The sequence below is a fragment of the Mus caroli genome, chromosome 7 (genome assembly GCF_900094665.2).
Source record: "Mus caroli chromosome 7, CAROLI_EIJ_v1.1, whole genome shotgun sequence".
Classification (NCBI taxonomy): Eukaryota; Metazoa; Chordata; class Mammalia; order Rodentia; family Muridae; genus Mus; species Mus caroli.
In genome coordinates this window covers 134,275,613-134,294,734 of record NC_034576.1, presented here as the reverse complement: position 1 = coordinate 134,294,734, position 19,122 = coordinate 134,275,613, and the positions used below count along the sequence as shown (strand labels likewise).

Genomic DNA, 19,122 nt, shown 5'->3' with positions numbered 1-19,122 from the left:
TTGCAATTTTATGAGGTCCCATTTGTCAATTCTTGATCTTACAGCACAAGTCATTGCTGTTCTGTTTAGGAATTTTTCCCCTGTGCCCATATCTTCGAGGCTTTTCCCCACTTTCTCCTATATTAACTTCAGTGTCTCTGGTTTTATGTGGAGGTCTTTGATCCACCAGGTTTCTTAAGGATTAACCTACATCGGTACCTGGGGCCACTGGAAACACAGTGAAGAGCAAACTTTTCCTGATGATTTTAGGGGACAGATCCTACATAGCAACCACCATCACCTGTGTATCACTGAGGCCATCTGACCTTGCTTCTTGGGTAGTTTAAAGCTTGCTTTCTGAGGAATATTGACTTAGAGTTCCTGAAACTGACAGTCACTTGTGATGGCAGTGCCTGCTGAAGACAGTGTGTTTGTTGTCCATATTCTATTGTTTGCCTCAAAGGTCCTGGAGGGTAGTGTCAGAAATCATTATGCATGCATGAACCAAGTTTGGTCCCAACAGGAGGCTCCTCGGACGCCTGATTTTTGTCAGTTTGTCACATACCTAGACATACCTTGGAAGAGGAAGTCTTAAGAGAGAGTATCCCTCTAGAAGATTAGTCTGTAGTTAAGCAGGCAGGGCATTTTCTTGATAAATTGCTGCCGCAGAAGGGCCCAGTCTTTTGGGGATGGTTTCAGCTGCAGACAGGTGGGCCTGAGCTGTAGAAGAAATTGGGCCAAGCAAGCTATAAGGAGCAGGCTAATAACCAGCACCCCTTCGTGGCCTCTGCTTTAGTTCTGACTTCCAGGTTCCTGCCTTGACTTCTTGCCTTGCCTTCCCTCAGTGATGGAGTACAACCTGAGAGCTGTAAGATGAAGTGAACATCTTTCTCCCAAGTTGCTTTTTGGTTATTGTGTTTTATCCTAGCAATAGAAACCCTAACTAAGACAGTTGTGTTAGCTCATGTTGTAATGAGTGTAGGGCTCTGGGGTTTTCGGCCCAGCTATATACATAGCTATACCCCGAGCTTCATATTCTATTGCTCATTAAAAGCCGGACTGTCCCTAAAACTCACTAAAAAGTAATCAAAAATTAAAGAGCATGGAAGACATAGAGATGATGGGCTGATCTATTATTATTTTTAAACAATTCACTTTACTTGTGTGTATGTGTGTGGTGGAAATGTGCACAGGGTTGTAGGTGCCAGTAGAATCCAGAAGAAGGCATCAGACCCTTTGGAACTAGAGTTACATGAAGTTGTGAGCTGCCCAATAAGGGTTGCGGGAACCCAATTCTGGTCCTCTGCAGGAGTAGCCAGTGCTTTTAAACACTGAGCTGTCTCTTCAGCCTGAGATGAATCATACTTTCTGTTATCCAGCTACAACCATATAAAGTAGTCACTTAAAAATAAAACAGAATTCGGGCAGACTGAGCCTTAGTAAATTGGAAGGCTTCACTTCATTCAAACGTCTCTAATTAAACATATTAAAAATGATGTCAAGGAATTATCTCTTTAAATGGTGAGACTGCAGCGATAATTTCAGAGCAGCAATTTGACCTACCTTGGAAATGCAAATATACAATGTTTTATCCATACTAGTGAGCAAAAAATGAACACATCAAACAAGTTCTTGATGGGCAGATACTCAGGAGTAAGTACTTACGTTTTGGGGCCAGCTCCACGCTGCTCCTCTTTGGAGGGAGTCTGTATGGTCTCAGGGACTCAGCTGAACTGTCCTTAAATGCTCCCAAGGCAGTTCGCTCAGAGTCCCTGAATAGTACCTGCCTCCTTGTTCTTGTTACTGTGTATCTCTTGCTGCCTGGGTGGTGAGGTTCCCCAGCACCTGGTGTGTGGGCGGCTGGATGTGTTACTTTTCGCATTGCTGGAACAAAATACCTGATTAAAGCTTCTTAAAGAAGAAATTCTTTATTTTGTTCCATGGCTTGAGGGTTCAGTCCATCAAGGTGGAAAAGCATGGTGGCAGGAGTGTGAGGCAGCTGGTCACACTGTGTCCGTGGTGAGGAGGATGACAGAAATGAGTGCCGGTACCCATAATCTTTCCTTTTCATACTGTCTGGGACCCGAGCCCAGACACAGTGCTGCCCACATCCAGGGTGGATCTTCTGATCCCCAGCTAACCTGATCTAGAAGCTCCCTCACAGACAAGCCTAGAATTTTGTCCAGTAGTTCATTTGTAGATTGTGCCAAGCTGGCAATGGTACCCATCATGGTAAGTACATAGGAGATGGGGTTTCATGTGTTGACTGAATAAGTAATAGGAGCTCATTAAATTTAGTCTTTCACATATGCCAAGAAGAAGACATGCTATACCAAGATAGTCTCACCTCCTTCCCATGGTTTAGAATAAGGAGTCTGTGGTACAGTAGTTTTTCTTCTCTTGTCCTCTCTGTCTCAAGAAAAGATGTCTTAGTCATCTTCAATCCAAGGTCTTTCTGAACACCAATTTCTTCTTTCCAGGCAGGCATTAATGAAAACGACTTTTACGATGGGGCTTGGTGTGCTGGTAGGAACGACTTGCATCAGTGGATCGAAGTGGATGCCCGGCGCCTGACCAAGTTCACAGGGGTCATTACCCAAGGAAGGAACTCTCTCTGGCTGTAAGTGGGTCAGCACCTGTGCCTGACAGGCTCTGTCTTACACCTATCAGTTGAAGGGAGACTGCAGAGCAGTATCTGATGAAGGGTGACTAAAAGGTGGCCAAGGCTGAAAGGACACCTCCTCTTATGCAGGGAAAGGGCAGGGCCCACTGAGAAAGGAAGATGAGGTGGTCAGGGGTGCAGTCATAGATGAGCCCTGAGGCATGTGGCTAGGATCTTTTGGATCCCGACAGATTATTGCTATCTGGACAGGTGGGTTAAACTCAGCCTGAGCCAAGAACTCTCAGCAAGCACTGAGCACATGGTCTTGGGAGGAGAGAGGAAGAACCATCCAGACTCTGGGAGAAGGAACCAGAAGTCTTGGCAGGTTCTCAAACAAATGGCCACTTGAGGTGTGTTTTAAATGAGGAACAAACCAGCTCAGAGATCAGGGAATGAGACGGTTTCTCCGTCTTGAATTTAGGAATAGAGTTGTGGCAGTAACAAAGGTGGCCTGATGGTGACCCCGAGAGGTGGCAATAGCCTCTCTATACCCTCCATCTTGGCTGGGATGTAGCCCGGTTGGTAGAGTGTGTGCTTAGCATGTGTGGATCCCTGGGGTCTATCTCCAGCACTGAGTAAAGCAGATGATGTCATGCACTCCTATAATCAGGCAGAAAGATCAGTTCAAGGTCAGCTTTAAAGCCTGTATTCTTTACTTCCCCATTGCTATGCTAAAACCAAGACCAAGTCAGGAAGGAGGTGTATTGAGGCTTACCATTCCAAGGGAAAAGGGCCATTACAGCTGGGAGACAGGAGGCATGGCAACTGGATCATCGAGCCGAGAGCTCATATTCTGAATCAAAAGCAGAAAGCAGAGACTGAAGTGTGAAAGGTGTGAGGCCTTGAAGCCTCCAGTCCAGTGAGTAGTGCTGGATTTCTCCAGCAAAGCCACGTCTTTTAGATTCTCATGGACAGCATCACCTCCAGGGAACCTAGTGTTCAAATGCCAGAGGCTATGGGGGCATGCTCACAGAATCCTCCACTCTTATAAAGGCTATGTTGGCATGCTCATACAATCCACCACAGCTATAGAGTTCAAGGTCAAGCTGGGCTACACAAGACCCTGTCTCAAAATAAAGAGCAGGAGAGAACAGAACAGAAGAGAGCATATGTCTCACTTTGTCATTCCACTGTGGAGCTCTATTCTTCCGAAAGAGGAAGGGGATTCTGGCACATGCTGTATGAGAAGGAACCTTGGGTGCATGCTGATAAATACAATAATAAATGAACAAAAGGGTGGATATCAGATGATTCTGCTCAGACAAGGACCTAGAGTAATCAGATCCATAGAGACTGAAACAGGATGGCGACTGTTAGGACCTGGGAGGAGAACAATGGTGAGTTAATATTTGTAAGCAAAGAGCTGAAGTTCCGGATGGGGACACCTTCTGGACATGGGTGGCGGTGATGATGGCAAGTCAGGGCAGGTGGACTGGGAGCCATAGGGCTGCCCACTTATCAAGGAAGTATGAGAAATCCTGTGTCATGCATATTTTATAAAAATGTTATGTGTTTATTCTTATTATAAATACAATATTTAACATCCAGAAACATTGACACACACACACATCAGGGTAGCTACGGAGATGAACGGCTCTGACCTTGGGTCCTGTGCATGCAGTGGGGTCTTATCAGGTCTCAGTGAGGTCAACAGGATACTAGTTATTTTTTAATTTAAATGAGAAATCGTCAGGTTCCACTATACCTGTCCACACTGAGAAGCCAAGAATACCAACATTAGAAAACTGGTTGTGTTGTATGACACCATTAAGATCCCTTCCTCCTCTTAGCTCCTGTCCCTTCACACTGCTGCAATCCAAAGTCCCATTTCTTGGCATCTTTCAATATTGACCAATAATGTAAAATCAAAGTATGGCTTTCTGATGAGGCTGTCGGTGTCAGAAGGGCAAGGGCCACAGATAATCTCCATGTTGCTGGCTGAGGGACGCCAGAGGGAGTCTTTTCAGAGAAGTCTACTCTGGTGAAGACAGGACTCATGACTTGGTTGCAAAAAAAAAATGTTAGGAGTCTCTACTATGTAGAATTGGAGTTTATTCAAAAGAGATGCGAATGTAGGCTTAAGCAGGGAGCACTTGGATTTAGAGAGGGGCACTCAGAGAAGGGATAATACACAGCCAAGTGTTAGGTGTAAGCTTCTCAAGGAAGAATAACAAAGGTGTGTCTTTATAGCAGCCATATGCATTGGCGGCTTCTAAAGTAGTTCAATTTCCAAGGATAGCCAAGGAACTTTCCAGGAGACTTTAAGGTTGCTCCTGGTTTATACTGGATGATTACATTGTATCACCAGTCAAGAAACAAAGAGTGATGAGTGCTTACTGCTGCTCAGCTTCCTTTCTCCATTTACATTCTCTAGGATCCCAGTCTAGGGGATGGTGCCACCCACAGTGGGCAGGTTTTTCCACTTCAATTAACACAGTCAAGATAACCTCCCAGAAGCACGTCCAAAGGCCCATCTCCCAGATGTCTCTAGATCCTGTCAAGCTGACAGTTAACACTAACCATCACAGAGACTAATTTTAATTTTGAAAGTGGCCAACATTAATAACTAAACTGGGATAAGACTTGACATCTGTACTCACAGTTAACCACTTGTCATTGTTCCTAACCTTGCATTTTTTTCTGGTATAGACACATTTCAGATTCTCTATTATTGGTCTCTGCCTTGGTTACTGAGGTTCTTGCTGATAGAGGCCATGCCTGTCATTTGGGGGACCTGCCCAGTACAGGCACCTGTTTGATGCCCATCAAATGCTTCCCTAATAAATAAGCAACATTAATTCAATAATAACCATATTTTTGTGTGGCAATATTTGTCTGACAGTGACTCATCTCCTGCTTTTCTCTGTATTTTTTTTAGTAAAAAGATAATATTGTAATATCTAATAGTGTCTTAAAGTATTACCCATGATCCCACCATTTTTATACCAACAGATATTCCTATATACTGTATATCATACCAATTATGTTGTTTTTGACTTAGTATATTACATTTTCATGCTGTGACTCAGATTTCATAATGATTATTTTTAATGGCCTGTGATTTACTCAGCCATGCCTCCATCATGTCCCAATTTCTTGCTACCTTTTTCATATTGAGAGAAGAATTTTATGCTTACCCTTCCTTCTTTATTTGAATTATATCCCTCAAGTAAATAATTTTCAGAGCTGGGATATTTCATGCAGTTTGACAACATTTGATTATTTTTGTGCTTTTTTTTCAGGATTACACTTTATTTACTTGGCTTTTCAGTGGCAATTATGCGTACATTCATGCATGCCAATGTTTGCTCTGAACTATGTGGTTTTTTTTTCCCCCTCCTTAATGGCATATTATCACATGACAGCTATTTTTACTACTTGGATTCTGAAAGGCTTTTAGGGAGGAGGGCTTGGAAGCTGGGTTGCTCAAGGGAGAATGGGAAGTTGTGAAGAAAAGACTGGTGTGAAGTAATCAATAAGGAGTGAGAGCAGGGGACTGATGATTGTGCCTGGCTAGTAACCTGTCTGGCCACTGTCATTAGAGATGAAGTCGGTCGGTTATTATAGGATTAGCAAAAAAGAGATTGAAGTAAGTACAGTGCTTCCATTTCTTCTTAACTAGAAACACAAGGGGGATAAGCAAGACATCACAAATGGAGCACCATCATCTCTCAGGGGCATTTAAGGGGGGAGGTGAGAGATAGAATTACTCTTAAGAGTCTGATTTTCCTTAATGTCTAAATTTATTTCAAGTCAAATTATTGCTCAGGGATAATGAGATCAAGAAATCTGACGGGTGTCAGTGTACTGGGCCTCCTGGAATAGTTCTGTCTCCACTAAGGGCCAACAGGAAGTGGAAGGGTGGTATGCTTCAGTGTCTGAGCTGTTCCTTCACCAGTGCATGAATAATATAGAAGGCAATTGAATCTGTTGCAAATGGTAAAACAAACAAACAAACACACACACACATGTCCGTGTTAGACATTGTAAATACTTGCAGTGAAGATGACAGTACACATCCTTTTCTCTCTCCCCTGACTCCTGACAACATATTGTTTCTGGAATGAAAACATTTTAGGTTTCTGTCTTTCTCTTTAGCAGTTACTGAGAGCATTGCTGACAGTGGCCATGCCCTGGTATTTGGGGAACCTGTGCAGAAGCAGGCACCTATTCAATGCTCAACAAATCACTCCCTAAAAAATATGAATGTGATTAAATCAACAGAGGTTTATTCGCCCTGACTAGCAATGAGTTAATTAATCTGGGGCTACAAATGACTGAGAGAAGGCATACACTAGAATGGAGAGAAAGGCAGGAGAGAGAAGGCTGAGTTGTGACAGACTTCTAGAGATGAGTGGCTCCCACCCTAAAATCATGGCATGCCTCTAGTTCCTCATGGTTATGCAGACTCCCTTCTTTGGACCTCAGTTTTCTGACCTCTACAATGGATTGGCTACTCTCTATCTCATACAGATGTAAATGTGTGTGTGTGTGTATGTTTGTATGGGATTGTAAGCAATTATACTAGAATATTTAAAACTTACACAGCACATAGTAAGAGCTTAATAGAAAGGAATTTTCATCCTCTCATTTTCTGTGTTTCTCTAGAACAATTTATTTCTAGTTTTACTTTTAGCCATGGGTCCTTCTCCCAAATACAATATTTATTGGAAGCACTAGGAAGTGATAAGCAGGGGAGACCGCTCTGTGTGGTTCTAAGAGGGGGGACATTGCTTGCCTGGTCCTCTGTCCTCCTCAAGTGTCTCTGTATTAGGCATCCTGATTACTTGATATGCCCCATGCAGGTTACAGTCTACCCACTTCCTCACATGTTAACTGCTATTCTGCAGACCTAGGCAGACATGGGATTCAGATCAAACAAGCAAAGCAAGATCTGGGATCAGAGTTTGCCTTTTCCAATCGGGTGTGAAAGAGGACTGGACTTGAGTGGGTAAGATTTCAGACACAGAAGAAAGGAGTTTCCAGCTCCAGAAAGGAGTTTGCCAGGAAGTTGTTGCTGTTTTGCACTCGGGGATGTGGCTCACTTGGTAGAGTGCTGGCCTAGTATGAAGGAAGCCCTGGGTTGGATCCCCAGCAGTACAGGAAAAATTGGGTATGCTGATGCACACCTGTTTTCTGAGCACTCTGAAAGTAGAAACAAGAGAATCGAGCCTACATAGTACATTGAGCCATCCTGGGCTACACAACAGCTTGCCTCAAAACCAAGAAAACAAAACAAAATCAGCCAACCATCCTATCAACCAACCAACCAACCAACCAACCAACCAAACAAACAAACAAAAACCAGCTTCTTGGTATGTGAAGGGAGAAAGCACTTTACAAATGTATATTTCAGATTATTATGGTGGGTGTGAAAAGAGAATCATCACCATCAACAACAACAACAAAAGTTGTTTGGAAAAATGCTATGATGAAGCCCAATACTTTGTATGCTAAAGACATAAAAGTTTTTTAAATACTAGGAAAAGACTTTTAAAAATGCTTTTCCGTTATAGGACTGGCATAGTTGGTATTTTAAAATGAACATCTTTAATATTTTGTTTGTGGCATTCCCTGTGTATTTATTAATTAATCCATATGGCATTTATTGAGTGCTCTGTACTAAGAATAAGATAGTAAATGAAAGCAAGACTTGATCCTGCCTTTAGGGGGAAGTCTAGTAGGAGAATCCAGTATGCTATGGGGACTTCAAGAGAAGGCAGAGGCCATACTGACCTGAGGTGGGTGGAGCTCCCATTGGATCTGTGGCAGGGCTGAGTTGAGGATGATGCCTGAGGTCCTAAGGTACGGCTGCCACATCCCTCCAGTAATTCACATTCGAGCTGATGACAAAGTCTGCAATTTCAGTTTTAATAATTCTTTCAACTAATTTGGGCTATCTGGAGTTATAAAATATAATTGTTGTAATGATTTTGAGTAATTTATATTTTTCAGCATTATAAATTATCATTCCTCACTGCATTGCCATTTAGTGAAATGTTAGTGCCCCAATAGAAACCAATCTTTCATTTCCCTAATGACAGAAAGTATATTAGACATGTGAGTGTTGCAATTATAACCACCATGATGATTGAAAAGTTAATTACTCTGCTGAGGTGAGTCAGTGCTTCTAAGGACTTGGAATAAATGCAGACAATTTTTAAAAACCAAATGTTTTGCACTTTAACTGTTTAATAGGGAAAACCATCTGTTTTTTGTTTTTTACTTTATTTTTTTAAGTAAGGCAGTAACTTGAGCACCAGGTTTGTGTTTGTAAGATATTGTGGGGAGGGGATGAAGAGAACTAAGGAAGGTTGACCAGTTGGCTGAATTTGGAGCAAAAAGTCAAGATTGTTAGTAAGACAAATAGAGAGAACTCTAGTTGTAAGCCAGGCCTTGTGTCCAAGAATACAAAGATTTGACATGGTTGTGCACATCACTAAGAGGTTAGCATGACATTTGGAATGGGATATCTTTGCAGAGATTCAGGGCACTAGTTTCCTTGAGAAAAATGAGGTACCCAAGTCACAAGGAAGGTAGGACCAGACAAGTTTTTACTTCCTTTATGGTTACACTTTGGTCTTGAAGTGAGTAGGATTTGTGATAAACAACTACATCAGTGCACAAAGGGTTCTGGGATGCTGTGAGGCTGACAGGAGGTAGAGAGATCATCCTGGAAAGGACTAAGGTCTCCTGCAAGGATCCAGGTGAGGGAACAACTGGGTTTTGCAGCTTTGGAGGAGGATTCTCTGCATAGAGTGAGTATGGCAGGTTTGTGGACTGGAACTTTAAAAAATGCAAGGTCAATGTTGAGCAAAAACTTAGGGAGTTTTTCTACTCAGCCTCAGAAAGGGCTCAGTGGATGTTAAGAAGACTGACTTCTCATTATTCCTTGGGCTATCTTGGTGGTTTGTATGTAGGGAATGTGGCAGCTGATGGTTGCTGCACTGCAGATGTTCAAGGGCACTGGGGTGGTGCTGCTAGTGTACACACACTGTGCTAAGAGGGATGAGCTGGAAAGCGAAGTGTAGTGCTAGTGGTACATGGATTCAAGTCAGAGGTCAGGTTCAAGGGCACACTGCAGGAATGCCAGGCTTAAGAAGTGTTGAGGCTTGTCTGGGGACCAGTGGGGTTAGGGAGTGAGCAGAAGGAAAGACAGAGTGGGGAATAAGTCCGAGAATCTTGAAGCTGCAAAGCTGACCACTTCCATATTCCCTGCAGGCAAAGAGTGTTCAGGGTAAGATGGACAGGGCGAGTTGATGGGACAAGTAAAGGACAGTCTAGTCACAGCAGAGGGAAAAGGGAAGGTGGTAGAAACAGCAGTTAAAGAGTGACTGGAATAAAGACTCATTCCATGGGGGCAGGGGGGAAGCAGAAACTTGAATACCTGCTCAGCGTCTCATTTACACAGTGCAGTGTTCATCTGGTGCCCCCTCCCTCTTCTCCCAGTGGTACCCAGCTTTCTACACTCTGGGGACCAACCAGTCCATCCTTCACCACGGTCACCTTATCCCTACTCAGTATGTGTGGGACGCATAGAACCGTTTGCCAGAGCTCAGAGGGAGGAGACACCAGAGCCCTGCACTCAGGGAGGGGGAAGGGAGCCTGGAGGCCCCAGAAGAGAAGAACTGTGGGAGGCTTCATCAATCATCTTGTCTCTTTGGGAGGTAGGGAGGGCGGTGTGTTTTCAGAACATATCATGCCATGTCTTGTCCTTGCCTAATGGGGAGATGAGATGTCAGGCACCTGTGGGGTCCTGGGGAGAGAATTTCCACGCTCCTTTCTAACTTCTAGGAGAACTGTCAGTTTCTGAGCAGGGGAGTTTGGGATGATCTTGAAGGGTTTTGATGAAAACACTGTCAAGTTCAGGTTCAAGGTGAGGCGGTCTTTCCTTCACCCTGTGCTTTGTCTGTTTTATGTATGCAGAGGGAACTGTTTAAAACCAAACAGAGATTTCACAGATGCCACCCACGCTACCTCCTTGGGTTTCTGGGTGTCAGCGACTAAGGAATGAACTTTCAGATGGTGACATGTCTGAAGTCAAACAACTGTAGAGCTGGCTTCTGGGATGGAAGTTCACCACGCTGTTTTCAAGGTCTCCGTGCCAGGGTCGCTGCTCCTTGGGAAACCCTGGGGCAATGGCTGATACCCCTGCCTTTTCCCATTTCTGTTTGTCGGTGGGAAAGACCTCTTTGCAGCAGGCCCTCTCCCTTGTTGCATTAGACACTTGCTCTATTGCTGCCACAAAACCAAAAGCCACTTAAGAAAGGAAAGATCTATTTTGGCTCAAGGTTATGGTCCATCGTGATGAGGAAGAGGCAATCGCCGGAGCTTGTGCAGTCTAAGATCTCAGTCCATGGAACGATGCCACCCACATGGAATATGGTTCTTCCCACCTCAATTAACTTAATCTAGAAAATCCCTCAGGGATTATAGAGCCTTGTCTTGGATTCTGTTAAGTTGATGATCGATATTAATGATCACATCTGGTGAGCTGATGTTCTGCCTCACAAGGCCTGTTGGATTAACTCCCTCTGTCCATATGTGTTTACTTCATGGTGCTTGCTCTCCTCCTAGACCAGAAGTTCCCTTTTTTTTTTCTCCATAGATAGATCAAGCAGGCTACCTCCTTAGGGCCTGCACACTTGATGCCCTCTCTGCAGGGAGAGTGAGACCACTTTGCTTTCTTTTGCCAGCTTTTGAAGCCAACCTAGGTCTCTGTGTGTTCACTTGACTGTCTTCCCACTCATGTGTTTGTGCTGCACTGATGTTACTCCTGGGGCCCAAGCAGGCTCATTTGCCCTGAAATCTCCAGTGTTAGGTCTAGGGTGGGTCTCTGTAACTGGCCTCTCTCATCCCTCCCTTCTCCAGAGGCTAAACAGGGCCAGAGTATGTCTAGCACAGGGGGCTAAGCCACAGGGTGGAGACAGGCTGCACCCACTTGGAAAGAAGCTCTGGTTCGTTGCCGATGTCCTGACTCGGATTAGAAATGACAAGCAAAGTCTTAGGATGGCAAGTCTGTTTCCCAATATAGCAGTGTTCGAAGGTGGAAGCCTTTGGGAAGTGATTGGCTTATGAGGGCTTTGACCTCATCCATGGATTAATCCATCGATGGGTTTTTGACTTGGGAGCTGTGAGAGGTCACTGGATGTGTGCTTCTAGGTGCTGTGCTTTGCCCCGGCCTCCACCCCTGCTTTGCATCTTCCAGGACATGAGTAGCTTTGCTCTGCCCCTCTCAGGCAGGATGCATTGCACTATCACAGGCCTGGAAACAATAGAAATAAGGAAGCATATAGGCTGAACCCTCTGGAACCATGAGCCAAAATAAGTCTCTGCTCCTTACATGCATTTTTCTCTCGTCACAGCAACGCAAAATGTGTGGACATAGACCTATCCCAGATTCCAGAGGGAGACTGGCATTCCTGGCTGCGTGTCCTTGGACACGTTCCTGAGACTTTCTGTGCCCCCTTTTTCCACTCATCAAGTGTGACACTAGTACACACCACTGGCACGAGGATTAAAGGAGCTGGTGAGGTTATCCTGGACATACATACAGTAAGCAGCCCACTGTTGCTGTTGCTTTCTTAGGACTCTGTCCCTCTTGTAGAGGGTCCTCGGACTGTGGCATCTCCACCCATCACTCTCTCAGCACATTCATATTGCTCAGCTGGATGTGTGTCCCATGCAATGCTGTAAGAACTCCAATCACACTCCCAACATGTAGCAGAGACCTCAAAAGTTGGCACTGCTCTTGCCACAGTGGCTACTTCTCACCTGCCCTGCCTCTGGGTCTCTTTCCCATCCACCCAGAGCTAGACCCTCCAGTATCCCAGCACCTACACAAATACCTAAAAAAGATGCACCAGATAGCAAAGAAGCTTGAGTCTGACCTTTTGCCCTATGTCTACTTTTGGGTGGGGTACATTTGGTAGTTTGTGAATTTCTTTAAATAACAGTGTATAGGCACCTAAACTGAGACTCTGAGCACTTTGCTTGTGCCCCCTCATGTGGTTCCCAGTGGCCCATTGAATGGATGAAGAGACTAAGCTATAGAAAGCCAGAGGAGCTGGCCTAACCTGCCTGTCTTGTAAGGGAATGCTTGCCCTCTTTTATCTTGCTTCCTCCACCTCTTATCTCTGCACCAGTGCCCCTCATTGCCCCTCATTTGTTCTTGTGTCATGAGGCTTGTTGGAGTGGAGAGAGAGGGACTGTGCCATATACTTCACTGAAGGTTTCTAAGGCTGGACCTGAGACCTTGCCCAAAAGGGGCCACTATTTTAGCTATTTTTAAATCAGAAGGAAGACATAATAGGGTAAAAGAAACACAACGTTTTATATATAGTTGGCTTTATATTAACTAGGTTGTAAGATTCCAGTTTTACAGAGAAAGGGAAATTGTCCGTAGGGAACAACCCTCCTCCTCCAACCCATCTTCCTGTACATAGAACCTGTGACTAAGCAAGTTTCCAGGACAATGTGCCAGGTGGGAATGAGGCTGTCACTCAGCTCTACTTACCATGGGGCACTACCCTGGGTTGTTTGACTGGGGCCAGGATAATTGCTAGAGTCTGTGTCTGCCCAATAGGGAAGAAGAAGCCAAAGGCAGAAATATAGCTCCCAGGCAAAGAACTCCCTGCTGCCAGATATGCAGGATGGGGCTGTGAGCAAGCACAGCCATGGGTCAGCAAGGACATGGAGACCTTCTCTTTCAGCCAACAACAGGAACTCAGCCCCACTGACACCTTGACTTTAGGACTTCTGGCCTCCAGAGCAGATACACCCCTGTTATTTAAACTAGTGGTTTTGTAGCATCAACAGAAAACCAAAGGTGCTACCATTCAGAGGTCCTAGGGCCAGTAGAGGCCCTTCAGTGGCCAGCCCAGCTCTGGTGGTTTGCTGTCTGCAGCATTCTGGGCCATGATAGAGCCTCCAGCTGTGAGTGGAGCTGGCCAGACATCCAGCTAGGGCAGCACCAGACTACATCTCCGTTTTCCAGCATCCACAAGGGCCATTTCTTTGATCTCTTTTCTTCTGATCCTTCAAGTGGGGATTCCAGATTTGGGGGTCCTTGTCTATTTTCTTCTTGTGCCTTTAGCTCTTTGCTGTGGGCCTTGCTGCTTCACCCTCTACCCAAATGTATTGACTCCTTGTCCCAAAGTAGTGTTCCTCTGTTGTCTCCCCATGGGCAAGTTACCAAGATCATGGGAAGTGCACAGTACTTGGCAGTTTATGGCATTCGACTTGCATTCTCACAAAGCTGTGGTTACCAGTCTAAAGTGAAAATTCCAATAAATCAATGGGTTCACATTTCACACAGGCTTCAACATTTGGCTGTACTGAGAATATGGTGCAACCATTTGGCCTGGCGATTACAATTCTAGCAGAGAGAGGGTAAGAGGGAAGGGGGAGAGTGAAACATGTGAACTCCTTTCCTAGCTACTGAGTGGTGTCTACTGTAAACAAGATAGAACTTTCTGTTTTGCATTTTGTTTGCAGCAGCTATGGAAGGCAGCTCTAGACCTCTTGGGATCAGCAGTTCTGCCCAAGGTTCTAATTCAGCGTTGGGCAGGATTTGGGCCATGAGACAGCTGGAATGCAGCTCCACAGGGAGGGAAGGGGAGGGGATGGGTAAGCTGCAGCCAGCTCCCTTGTGATTCCAATAATGAATTGGCTTCAAATGCTTCCTCTTCTCCAACTGAAGAAGATTTAGCCACGCTTTCCTCACTTGGATATAGTGGGGGATGCCTAGCAAGGGTTACTTCTGAGGGCTAAGGGCTTCTCACAGGCCTGTGCCGGAATGCTTGGGACCAGAGATACCTGAAAAAATATTCACACGTGCAACATGAGACATCTTGGGTGTAGAACTCAAGGCTAAATATGAAACCAGTTTGTTTTTATGACTTTTATACACAGAGTCTGATGGTGGTTTTATTCAATATGTCTAGTGTGCCTGTATGCCACAGACTGTGACGCATCACCTAAGTTCATGTGTGGAATTTCCCATTTATAGTGTCAAATAAGTGCTCAGAAAGCTTCAGAGATGGTTTCCAGATTGGGATGATCAACTTGATCTTGAATATCTTGACACATTTGTGATAGGATTGGGGGGGGGGGTGTCTATCCTGGAAAGATGGCAAAAGAAACCAAGGCTGTGAGGTTCCAGTGTGGTGGAGATCAAATGTGTGCCTGAGATCTTGCCAAGTGGCTCTTTGATTGGGGTTTAAGATACTTATATGTCCTCAAATTATTCCTCTTCGTAACACTTTGTTTAGGTTAGTTTGGGCTGCATGAAACTTTTGACTGTTTCATGGTTGTTGTTACATGTAGAGAGGCCCGTGCTGAAGACACTGTCCTCTCTGCTGAATCTCCCGACCCTTTGTTTATTATCAGTCCACCACAGTTGAGTGGATGAACGCCCGGGGCTCGGTTCTGCGTCACAAATCTGTGTCTGTCCCTCCTCCCATGCCACGCAGTGCCTGAGTGTCTCCTTCTTTCCTTTCATATTTCCTGTCTGTTCTCTAATCCTGGGGGTTAAACCCAAGAACAACAGCAATGAGTTCTGCAATTATATAATGTTTGTAGTTGAGTAGATCAATTTGTCTCACTTTATCTGATTTCAAAATTGTTGTAGTTTATTTAGATCCTTTGCCTTTGTATATTAATTTTATAATAATCTTGTTTATATCTACATGAGCAATCTTGCTTATATCCTACTGCAATTTTCACAGGATTATGTTAAGCCTGTGTATTAATTTGTTGAGGGTTTAAAACCTTGTGTCAAATCTTTCAATACAGGACCACACACCGTTTTTACACTAAAAGTATTTAGTTTCCTTCACAAAGTTTTGTCAGATTCAGCAAATGAGTCCTGTATGTCCTTTTAGATTCATACATAAGTAACTAAATTTTTTTATTTTTATTTTTTTGTGGCCAGTATTTTATTGAGTTAGCAGAGATCTCATTTGGCTGCCAAAACAATGGGGCTGACATCGGCGTACCTGTAGCTGCTGCGCATGAATTAAGATGGCTTTGACCTTATAAAGGATTTTTTTTCTGCCCACCCCTTTCTTTCCTCTGATTTACACACGCACAGTATGTCCACCTTTTCCTCTGATGAGCATGTGTGTGTGCATGCACACACACAGAGTATGTCCAGCTCTTTCCTTTGATGAATACATATACACTATGTCTACCTCTTTCCTCTGATATATACACACAGTATGTTCAGAGCCTCTAGTGAGAAACCTACACAGAATCTGGCCAGTGGATTCTCCATATTATGAAATCTATTCTGAATTGCCAACATATGATTCTGGTCTAAAAGATGACAGTTTCTCTTGTGTCTGTGTCTGCTTCTCTGTCTCTCTGTCTCTCTTCCTTTCTCTCTCTCCTCTCTCTCCTCTCTCTCTCTCTCTCTGTCTCTCTCTCTGTCTCTCTGTCTCTCTCTCTGTCTCTCTGTCTCTCTGTCTCTCTGTCTCTGTCTCTGTCTCTGTCTCTCTCTCTCTCTGTGTGTGTGTGTGTGTGTGTGTATGTGTGTGTGTATAATGGTCTGAGAATTGAACCCAGGTCCCTGCACATGTTAAGCAATGCTATACTGCTGAATTCTACCCACAGTCTAGTTTTATCCCCCAAATCTCCATCCATCTTGGAAAATTTCAAATATTTGTGATCATTTTCATTTGTTAGTAATGAAGACATTAAAATAGGAACTGGCAAGTTTCTGTTGGCCTGGGTCTATCCACTGATACTTGTAAAATGGTAGCCAATTGAATGCCTATGTGCCATTTGGACCTAGATGATGCCATTAAAAAAAAAAAGATGAGTGACAATTTGTGTGTGTGTTCTTATAGTTAGTTTATGTGCACCATAAATAATCTGTAGTTATGCATACAGGAGCCTGTAGGTCAGAAGACGGTGTCAGATACCTATAAGAGTTATAGGCAGTTGTGAACTACCTGGTGTGTATTGGGAACCGAACCCAGGTCCTCTGTCCCAGTCCCATGTTTTATTATAGAACAATCTGGAGAAAATAACTAGTTTATGCTGAGCTACTGTCCCAGCAAGTGCATTAACACTGTACCTTACAGTACCCCAGAGGTTAGAGTTTGTAAACCTCATGACAGACACTGTGTCTGCTAGAGATGTCATGATTAGCATAAGTGAACTCCTAGTTTGAGCCCGTTTCTTCTAGCCTCAGGGGCCCCTGATCTTTGCGGGAGCCCACTAAAGCCTACAAGCCCTGAGCTTTCGTATGTGTTCCCTCTCAGCTCTGCAGCATGGCTCGAGGTCAGACAACTGTCAGAGTATGGACTCCACCTCCTCAAAACCAACTTCCTTGCGTGCTTAGCAGGAAGCTTCCAACTTTGACCAAGTGGTTGCTTTCTAGGGGGACATTTTTATGCTATGCCAGCTTTGAACCAGGCCAAGGAATGGATGAGTCCACGGTTTTTCCCTAAGCATTTTTGAAAGTGAAAACCTTTGCTAAGTCACACAGAAGGTTATTGTTGCTCTCTCTCTTTTCAAATAGCCTGCTGCTCCCTAGTTTTTCTGTCTAGTCTCTCTATAAAAACATAACATCAGTGCTGCCAGCCACTCCTCAGCTGGCGATGCTTCAGAGCTCAGGCAGGCCACGGAACGGAAAGCCACGTGCTTTCCGGCCCTACTAAGAAAGTTCCATCGGCCTTCTCTCCAGAGCATTACAGCAAAGAAATGTGGACTCTTAAAGGAGGAGGGAAAAGAAGTTCTGCTGTCCATCCTGTGCTCAGTTGATAAGTAAGATACAAACTGGTCTTGGTTCTTCTTGCGTGTGCCTGGAGAAAACAGCCTTGGGATGTGTAGAAAGATTGAAAATGTCAGAGATGAGATGGAAATGCAAAAGAGAGGGGATGTAGGTGGTTATTTTTAATTAATGTATCACTTCATTGTTCAAACAGCCAAGAAACATCTCTGACCTTTAAAAATAGTCCCCATTTCAGGTCCTCTGGTCCCATTTCCTGGTCGCCTGGGCAACTCCTGCAAACTACTTAGCAGATATTTCTTGTGCTTGTTCCTTCCTTCCAATCTTCCTGCTGCCTTTCCTGAAGCTTTACAGGGAGGGACCTGAAGACAGTTGTTCCTGCAAGCCTTTGGATTTTACTTCCTCAGTACAGTTTTCAGGACCTTGTCCATACTTTGTCCTAAATACTGTACATGGATGTACTGTAAATACCATGACATGTCAAGGTGTCAGGAGCCTGAGTAGTCACATCAAATCCTGAGGAAAGTGTTGCGGGAAATATTTTAAAAAGAACCACCAAGTTCCTGCGCTCCATCCAGCTACTCTTTGCCTGCCAACTCCGCTGCCTCCATGGTTAGCCCCATACAGAGACAGTCTTCCCAGCTCTTGTCCACTGCCTCAGTGCCACCAGCACCCTCTTAGCTATCATGCCCCTGTGCTCTGCAGTCCCACCTTCCAGTAACCCAATAGAACAAAACTCTAGAAACATATAATTAATCAGTCAAATTTATATAGCAATAAATTCTCAATTCAGAAGAGGGCCAATTGATAATGGTACAAGCTGCTCACCTAGATCAGACAAGTTATCCCAATTATTCTATCCCTATTCATAACTACCTGTGATATTCATAACTACCTGTGGCTATTTAAAACCATGCGGGATCAGGTTCTTCTTCCTGTCTTGTCCTCCATCTTGCTTCCTTTCCCCTCTCTCCTGGTAGGCTCTCTGTCTCTGAAACCCTTAGCTCTGCCTCCCTTTACCCTGTCCAATCACAGGCCTCCTGCTGCACTAATATTTAAGTAGATTGGACAGGGAAAATCCTGCCACAGTAAAGAGCAAAGAGCAGTAACATAACCCCTGCATGCTTGTGCTTAGCGCACTCTCTCCCCTACCCCCGCTCTTATAAAGTTCACGATTTTCTGCCTATGGAATGTAAGGAATGGTATCAACCACAGTGGGCAAGTCTCTCCACCTCAATTAGCATAATAAAATTAATTCCTCATTGTCATTGCAGACCAATCTAATTGTTGAGACTTTTTCAGATGATTCCAGATTGTCAACTTGGCAATTAAATCTAACTGTATGTATGTATGTATGTATGTATGTATGTATGTATCAATCAGATTTCTTGCATTAATGTCTTCTTTGTGGCCTAAATATGAAATTGCTAACCAATTTCCCCCTAGTCACTTCTTGTCTGTTCACCATATCTCAGCTCAAATACTGCCCTTCCAGAAAGCATCCCTTATGGCATTTCCCATTTTCAAGTCCTCCATGCCTTCTCCTTTAAACAGCATCACAAAAGCATTTCAATTACTGATTGAATAATTAATGATGTGGTCCCTGCCCTCCACTGGACTATGGTCTCATAGTTAAATTAGGTAAATGTACAGGAACATCTTGATGAAGCCTGAATTATCAAATATCCATTCTGCTATTCAAAATGTCATGGCCTCTGTGGTCTCAATTGGGATTGATTTGTCA

At 44.1% G+C, this 19,122-nt stretch overlaps 1 protein-coding gene across 1 annotated transcript in view; it reads left to right on the top strand.

The window, feature by feature from the left end:
• Cpxm2 (carboxypeptidase X, M14 family member 2) overlaps positions 1 to 19,122 on the top strand; it is a 115,032-nt gene that overhangs the window by 44,225 nt on the left and 51,685 nt on the right. The window contains exon 4 of the mRNA XM_021166950.1: positions 2,460 to 2,599. Coding sequence (XP_021022609.1) covers positions 2,460 to 2,599 — 140 coding nt within the window. The remainder of the gene's footprint in view (positions 1 to 2,459; positions 2,600 to 19,122) is intronic.